This window comes from Cariama cristata, unplaced genomic scaffold (genome assembly GCF_000690535.1).
Source record: "Cariama cristata isolate BGI_N322 unplaced genomic scaffold, ASM69053v1 scaffold6657, whole genome shotgun sequence".
In the NCBI taxonomy this organism is placed as follows: domain Eukaryota; kingdom Metazoa; phylum Chordata; class Aves; order Cariamiformes; family Cariamidae; genus Cariama; species Cariama cristata.
The window spans coordinates 4,276-13,389 of record NW_009627005.1 but is presented as its reverse complement, the minus strand read 5'-3'; the positions used below and the strand labels follow the sequence as shown (position 1 = coordinate 13,389).

Sequence of the window (9,114 nt, the reverse complement as noted above, 5' to 3'; positions counted from 1 at the left end):
GGAACAAGGGTGTCATAATTCAGCCTATGGTGGGTAAGAATATTTCAGCAAGAACAATACACTCAGTTGAATAAGAAAAAGACTTTGAAAGAAGACAGTTGGGTTTTTTCCCCCCTCCCTTTTCTTTTCAAGTTATTTTGGTCCAAAGATCACATGTTTGACAGACAATATTAAAATCTTCAGTAAACAATGTGGCTAAATTAAAAGCTGCATAAAAACCCCCTCCACATCAGAATTCGAGGATTTTTTTTTTTTTTAAAGCCATATCATAGATCAGCTGAGAAACTATGTTGATCTTAAGGTGATACTTTTTGGTTTTGTAATAATTCTGGATGAAGAGTAGGTTCTGCAGCAAGCTATCGTTCAGCTTTCCCAAACTGCTTCTCAAGCGCATGGAATTTATTCCATAGACCTTGGAATGTTTCAGCTAAATCCTTTTCAGTACTAGTGATAGCTGTGGCTTTCTAAAGGGCAATGCATTCTCACTTCAGTTAGCATTTCCCCAAGAGAATAAAAGGCAAGAATGATCTTTAAAGCAAATGGAAAGACAAAACCCAGGCATTTAGCCTCCCGTTATTTTAAGGTCCAAAGATCTTTCCTTTTATGGGTCACCTCCTTTAAGTGTCCTTTTGTTTATTCAATACAAGCTCCAAAGATGTCAAATGCACTTCAGGCAAGAGAAGAAATAACCATGAGGTCTGAAGAAAGAAGCCTTCAGTGCAGAGACCTTTGAGTACTCATCTGGGAAAGACAAGCTGAACATTAATACAAATTATCATAGAGGGGCTGGCTCAAACATAAGGCTGTGAAAGCTTCTTTTTAATTGCACAAAAAAGAGGATTCATTCACATGGAAGTCTTCATCGACTCTCTTTTTGAAAGAATACTCACGTGTTTCAGCTAGGTCCTAGATGTCACCCATACAGACAAAGCAGAACTGCATATATATAATTATTTCCCTATAAACTCTGCTCATGTAAGCAATTACTCCATAAGTAATTCCTCCTTCTTAAAATTTACCTGAGCTCATGAGCTGAGGTGACTTCCTTAAGAAAGTTCAGCTACTTGTGTTCCAATCATTTATGAACAGATAGATAAATATTTATGACAAATCATGAAACCATACTGGATCCGTACTACTTATCTTGCAAAACTTGTCTCAGCTTCAAACTGCACATGGGAAGATGCGGTGCCAAACCAACATGAAATTGCTCATCCTAGTACACACCTGGAACAACATTGTCCTGTTCTTCTCAGAATCGGAGGGCTGAACATGACTGGGTGCACTTGCATGTCTTCTGCGTGGCTGTATTTTCAGGTTTGTGTCATGAACCCTTCTTTGCATAACTGCAGTGACACTGCTGCACCGGGAGCGAAACTCTTGCTGCTCATCAAAGCCAGAGTCCTCTAAAATACGCTCTGGAAAGGAGCCACGAGTGCTCACCAGGTTGGTCAAGTTGGTCTGGCTGCCAATTGTAAACATCGCAGCACGCCCTGCAGTGTTATTTGGGCTGTCCAGCTCCTCAAATGGGCTATCCGATGGAGAAGCTGGCACATTTCCTTCACACAGGGGTAAGTCCAAACTTGACTCGTTATTCCGCTGCTCATTTAACAGTTTCAGGCGCTGGCGCTCATGAAGGCTGAATTTCTCAATGCAATCATCAATCAGTGTGGAGGGAGCTTTCTTGTGAGCCACTGTCACCTTTCCACAGTACAAGACCTCAAATTTTTGAGAGTCATAGAAGGCATCTTCACTATCCTTACTTGGTTTGGCATCTTCTTTCAGGGCTGCTTTGGAGACTTGTCTTATGCTGCTGATGACATCAGGAACCTACAGAACAGTGTGAAAGGTCTATTTAGTAGCCACAAATGAGATGGCACAGATAGTGATATGTCAAACATTTGTTAACATAAGCATTTACACAAGTTATTGCTTCAGCAGAGTGCCACTAGCTTCTTGGTTGACAATATGAAAATAGTACATTCCAAATTCTGTATAGACAACTTATGCAGTGGAAGCAAAGCAAATAATTTCTAATTTTTTTACTGGAACCTGTTTCAGAACATAAGGTTTTAAATTACCAGAAGGTCTACTGACATATGTTCACTTTTTTTTTTAAACTGAGACTGCCTTCTCTTTTCTGTAGCACTCTTCCCACATCAGCGTCTCTTGCTGATGTATTTTGCATAGGGTCATGACTGTTTCTTTGGTTTTCTTTTGCAGAGCCAGATATTTCATTCTTAGGACAGTTGCGGAAACAGTTTTGTGAAAAAGAGACCAGCAATTCCCATCAGTTTCAACTGGCAGGTTTGGAATACTAGCAGCAAGCATATGGAAATTTTACCATAGTACCATGCACAATTGCATTAGCTCTTGTTCATTATCTACTACAAAAACCTCACTCCATCCATCCTATGACATAGTTTACTTTAAGGTCACACCTCCCTGCTGTCTCAGTCATCATGCAATTAAGAAGCACACCCAACTCTCTCTTCTCCTCCATCATTCTTTCCTACAGATTCCTACTACACCCTGTAAGATCAAACTGCATATCTCCAGTAGAAACTCTCGACTGCAGTCTTTATCACCCAGTCTTCTAAGGCCACTTGGTTCTTCCTCCATTTTATCCCCATCACCTTGGGAGGATGTCTGCCTTCAGTATCAACATACTTCATATGCAAGTTCCTTTTTCATTTTGCCTTCACTAAAGAAAATGAGGACTTGTCCAACTCTACTGACCACAGATCAGAGTGATTCTAGTTGCTCTTTTGACAGTACCTATCTCTGCTTAACCAAATTCCTTTCTCACCAGGTCTTATCTTCTCTGGAAGGATAATGAATGGCATCATGTTACCTGCATTGGGGAAGTTACTAATGACAGTGAGCTCAAGAGAGGTTATCTCCCTGATTTTCTTCGCAAGAGAAATCGGTTCTCCACACTCACCTAATCCAATGCGATCAATCAACAGATTCTGTATTCCATAGTTTCCCACCCTATCTACAATATTTGATAATTTGTTTCAAAGTATTTTTACTATTAAAAAAAGATAACTCTGAAGTCACAGCTTACTAAATAATCCATGCTCCCTACAGTATCTCTTTCTTTCAGTCACATGATACCAGTTGAAACTTGCTAGTGAGGCAGTAATCTCGTATACCAACACTTTTGCAAGTCACAGCAGAAAATTACCTCATCTTAATCCCCATCTCCCATTACACACTCCTCATCCACAGGGCATTCAAATCAAATCTGTTTCCAGTTCATTTATTGCAAAACCAAGTTCAACTACCCTATGATCTACTGACCGTTTGGCTTTCATCCCTATAGATGTCAGCATCATCTCAATTTTCAGTGAGGCTAAAAGTTAGTCTTGATATGACACAGATATTAGAGTGTATTTAATCTTCACTCATTCTCACTACCAGGCTGCTTTACCGTAGCTCAAGGTGCTCTTCCTCCCAGCCATGCCAGCTCAGCTGGACATGGATGATTCTCCCTTTATACATGCTGGTTCATATTCCAAGATGCAGCTCTTTTTCCACTGATAAGTCCTCTTATTCTTTCTATGGTCTGTGGTCAAAGAAGTTCTAGAGTTTAAATCCCTTATCTCTCTATTTTAGCAAAATTCACAAGCTAGCTGTTTTTTAATTAACATTTCCTTTTCTAGAATCCAGAACCTGTTACAGGACAATTCACTTTATTTCTATTGGAAGTACAGTGACAAATGATAATTCTGTTCAAAATGCATAAATTCTACATGCAATCAACTAGAATAAACAATGTCAGGTGTTTAATTGGTAATTTGGATTTTTAAAAAAACTGTACCATTATTTCCACTCCAATAACTGGGTTCTGCCACTTTCTCATCACTTCTAAGATCAAAGACTGGAGAAGAAATTCTTAAGTCTTTAATAATATCCAATAGCCTCCTGACACATCCTATCCGCCCACTCCCCTGCCAGCAAATGTCCAAATAGGTTGGGGATAAGACACTACCAACTCTACCACAATAGGATACCCCATCCATCCCCTCCTCTGTCAGAGATCTCCCCGCAAACATACACACAGAGTTTCAAGTAACTGCAATTCAACATAAAAAAATCACCCTACCATCCTGCTGTTTATCACTTGGTTTTATTTCCATCTTTTCCAGATCATACATGTTCTTCAGACACTAGTATTCAAGTCACAATTACTATTTCACAATCCCTGCTCCCTGTGTAGCTTTTGCTTCTACCTACCACATCAATTGCTACACAGTATTTTCACTTCAGCATAGAGGTAGCATTAGAACAGAGGTTTCAGCTCATATCGACCAACTAAACCTTATTCCCTGCTTTGTTTAGATAAAAAAATAACAGCCTGTAAAAAAGGTTTAGAGTGCACCCTCATCAGTATTCACTTTTCCCCCTATTTTTCTACCTTTCTACAGAATTAAAGTGATAATCAATGTGAAAAATTGAGACCCATTTAATCTCTGTAGTTACGAATACTTTTCTTTATATACAGATGAGGAGGAAAACAATCTAATACAGGGATACCACCATGGATAAGAAATACCTGTCAGACAGTCCAGAACCAGTTCCGGATGCCTGTTGGTTGTTTCATGGATTCTCTAGATAGTATAGTGTGAAAAACAGCTTCAAGTATAGATGCAAGACAGATACTAGCATTGCTAGGCAATTAGTCATACATATAGATTTTATCGGTTTTTAGTGTACAGGAAACTGTATACCAATGACAATGTGCCCAATGATTGACAATGTGCTAGCTAGTACTGTCAGACTTGACCCTTTTCACTTCCAGAGTGATACTACCTTATCAAGAACCAAGTGCCACTGCCATCTGAGACATAGTTGATCAGATTACAATATTTTCATTTAATGTTTTGACTTTGGGCAAAAACTGTAACTGGGATCAAGTTGAGTCTAAACAAGAGTTTGCATCTATATTTTCCTGAAACGCAAGCTACAGGAAAAGTTACACAACTATCAAGCATAGCAACCATCCCAATGTGGCTTTTCACACGTTTCTTTGGCATATATCATTGGGTTTTGACATTTTGCTCCTCTGTATATTAAGAGGTCTCAGTCACAAAAGTTTTGCCATCAAAGTTGTGTAACTTTTTTGGATTTGGATAGCTCATTACCTGTTAATGTTGAAATTGCAGGGCAAAGTTAGACAAGATATTAAGCAGAAAGGAGATTTTAGAATGCTGAATTAACAGGATGAAACTGCTTAACTACTTCTAAAAATCAGTTTAGTAATATTAAGAAGACAGACTCCTGAAATATACAAAACTTATTAACGGGTTTCCAAGTTCTAGTATCTCTCTGCAGCAGTTTCATGAAATTAAGCAGTCAAAGGGAAGAAATGGGATTCTTATTCCTAAAACCCACAGGGCCACTGCAGATCTTCCTGGACACATACTACCAGCTGTTACAGTAGAACAAAACAAAAAGGTTAAATGAGTTATCGCATAGTTTTTCAGCATTCACCTGTACATAAAAAAAAAAAAATAAATCCTTAAAATATTTAAGCAATTAATCTATTTAACCTACTTGGAATTTTTGTCGTCAAACCTTGAAGATAGTTATGACAAAGAGGGAGACTGGAGTAGAGGGGGATAGGTCAAAAAACAAAAATCCTGACAAGCTCCCTGAAGAACTAGATAGATACGGCGTATTATCTAGATAAAGGGACTGAACAACATGCTTACTCAAATATACTGGAACAGCACGCAAAGCTTTCTTTAATACAACAGTGACCTCATGCTGCAACAGTTACAGACACTGGACTCTTTCAGGTGTTAATAAATCGATACCAAACAAAATGGATACAAGAACTTCAGATGAGCTTTCTTCCCCTCCAGGATGTCAAGAGCTGTACATGCCTGTCAGGAGACAACAGTGGCACATGAACTTTAAGACCCTTGAAACAGTGCTCATACTAACCTCTAAATCTCTAAATAGAGTCAAGAGAACTCAGAAGAGCAGAGATTCTTCTTCAGGGCCAGTACCAAAAACCCCACAAATGCAAGAGGCCAAAAAGACAAGGATAGACAGTGGGTACCATCAGTACAAGACTAGACCTGTGATACCAGTTTGTCTCCTCAGTGTAAGGAACAGTTGAAAACTTGGTTGAGGAGAAAAAAAGCCAACCAAAACAAAAACAAAACCAAAAACCACCTACCAAAACCAAACAAACAAGACTGTGAGTTAAGAGGGAAGTAAGAAGAGCTCCATAATGACATTAAAGAGGCAATATTTCACTCCAGGGAAACATGATCGACCTAATAAGTCTAATTAAAGGAAAAAAAAAAACCACACTTGGGAATCCAAATTAAATTTGTTATTATTCATATTTGAGTAGCCTAAGATTGTATGAGTCACTCTTCATCCAATTAGATCTGATTCAATACGTGGCAATTCAATAAGTAAAGTTAGCTGTACTCAGATGGCACCGGTTGAGTTCTGCATCACCTACAACAAGATTCAGCTCTGAATATACAATGCAAGAACTGCAGCGTGATAGGTGTTATATTGTCACAAACTCTGTTTACTACAGACAGTAGAGTTTTGGTAAGCTGAAACTAATGACAGCATCAATTTTAGCCAAATGGTCCCCCAAACTATTCCATTTGCACCTCATACCCCCTTCGTCCCAACTCCCCCATGACCTTGGTTATAGACCTTCTGAGCTACTGCAGTACATCACCCATTTGGCCAGCTAGTGTAGAATAAGGCTGCAGCACTTAGCCCTGGCTAGAAGACAGATATATTAATATCCTTGATCTGCTAATTCCAGCTCTGCCACTCACGGGCTCCATCCAGTTCTGTCCCTTGTGACTAGACCTACAACAGAGTCATTACATACCGGAGAGCAAACACTTCGCTCCTGCATAAGTAGTATACTGTTCAAAGTGCATGTGAATAGTACCGCAAAGAACTATCCTACTATACATCAAGAAACTTCACTGTGTTCAACACAGAAATGTATTTGCATGTTGGAAACATCAGTTTAACCGATGTAACTAAAGCAAGCTCTTTCATCTGACTTGATTAAAACCAAAGTGAGGATTAAAAGCAAAGAGAGGACTACAGGAAAATAATTAACACAAAATTAAAACTTTCTTCGTAGTTCTTCTCATGTCATGCAACTAGGTTTTTGTTAAAATTAATTCCAACTCAAAACCTGCCCTAAAGCCCTAAAAAAGAACTTCAGTTATGAGGTGTTTATGACCAATATCTTCAAGTTGCAAAACAGAGAGGCTATCAAGCCTACTAAATCATGCATGCTGCAGCATAACACAAGAACAGTTTGTCACAACTCTAGAACAGGCAGAGTATTTCCATGGTGATACTGCATGCTTTCTTGAATAGCAGTGACAGAAGTTGAAGCACTTAGGAAAAAAAAAATATATACACACACACACACACACATTTGAATACACTCCTTTGAATTTACAAGAGCCTCCAGTTAACAAAGGTAGAGCTCCCGTTTTTGCTGGAGGGCTAACATTCAAATGCATCCCGCAGTAATTACCGAGCAGTGCTTTAAATTTTAACCCAATCTTAGAACTTGAATGCTATGGATGTTGCAAAGAACAAAATTCACTTGCTGTATAACATTATTTCCACAGCTGGACAGAATTCCACTGTGCCTAGAAATTCTGCAGCTCTTGTTAGTTTGCTTCTAGCTTCCACATGGAAACTTTCAGTCTGGAATTTATTAACAAAGCAAAAGCTCCTCTTCATACCATAAGGCTTATAAACATTAGCATGCCTGCGAAGTACTAATCTAACAACAAACATGCCTAACAAATCTGGTTACTTAATGACAGCAGTTCTAGCAAGGCGATCATGTTCAAAACAAGGAAGAAGCCTGGCCTCTCTCACTCCATCAGTATGTGAAGTGCAGCATCAGATCCCTTCCACCATACAAAGACATAAGATGAATGAACTTCATGCACAGGTTAGAAGCCGTCAATACCTTCTGCTGTGGGCTCCAGTTCAGAAACACAGGCATGTCCAAGCAAAACTGTCATTGAATTTTAGTGTCGTAAACATGAGGACTCAAGAATAGATTCCTGGGATAAGTGAATGCAGAAAGATCCCCCTCTCACAAAGGGCTGTCAGTGCTGTTGCAGCATTTCCTCAGGCTCGGTCCATGGTATCACGGTACAGCCAGAGCTCCACGCAGCGACCGTTATGCTTCAAAAGCCAAGTATTTCCTGACCTCGGGCTGGAAGCACCCGCGCTGCCTTGGATTTCAATAACGAGTCCCACTCATGATCTAGCTATGTATACTTAAAAACGAACAAAAGAGAAACAGGATACTGTCCAGAAATCAAGATCCCATCCTTTGCTAATTACTGAAAGAGTCTGACATCTATCAACTAGAAACCACCGCAATGTGAGAAAAAATTAGGAGCAATCAGACATGAATCTCCTTTCAGTTTGTGTTAAGTTGCATAGCCACAAGATAGGAGAACCCAGCCACAGCAGTGACACGTGAACAGAGACTAAATAAGCCATGTTATCACATCCTGCTATGTATCAGGCATTTGACACTGAGGCAAAGTTCTTATCTTACAGAAAAACACACCCAAATGCCAGCCAAAGTGCAGATATCAATAACTGTTCTCAACCAGAAAGAAGGGTGGGAGAAGGGAAAAAAAAAAATATTGTTTTAACTGCTGTAAATGTTTTTACTGCCATCCAGTTAGTACAGCACTGTTCATCCAGATCTTTTGTACTTCTAAATCTACAGCAGCCTGCTGCTTCACACACTGGTGACAGTGCTCCACTTAACAGCTTTCACCATTAAAAATGCATCTTTCCGATAAAGAGATAAAAGACCAGCTCAGAGTGATTCAATTTATGCAGTCATACAAGCAATTTGTTGACTTTGTTTATGCTAGATATTTAGAAACTAGACCAGAAGAATTTGTCTCCATTGGTTGACTTAGTGCTGAAGGAATACCATCTCCAGTTTTACAGAAGTGAGAAGGATTTGTAGCCAAGAGAAATGCTATCACAAAGGGAAAAGAATAACAGCTGGATTGCTAAGTATTTCTATAACCCACCAGCACTTAGTGTACTTTAAAAATA

At 39.2% G+C, this 9,114-nt stretch overlaps 1 protein-coding gene across 1 annotated transcript in view; it reads right to left on the bottom strand.

Moving 5' to 3' along the window:
• Window positions 1–8,029, bottom strand: part of TBC1D4 (TBC1 domain family, member 4) — a 52,443-nt gene extending 44,414 nt beyond the window's left edge. The window contains 2 exon segments of the mRNA XM_009704274.1: window positions 1,228–1,830; window positions 7,994–8,029. Of these exon segments, the coding sequence (XP_009702576.1) occupies window positions 1,228–1,830; window positions 7,994–8,029 (639 nt within the window).
• Between the last annotated feature and the right edge of the window lie 1,085 nt (window positions 8,030–9,114).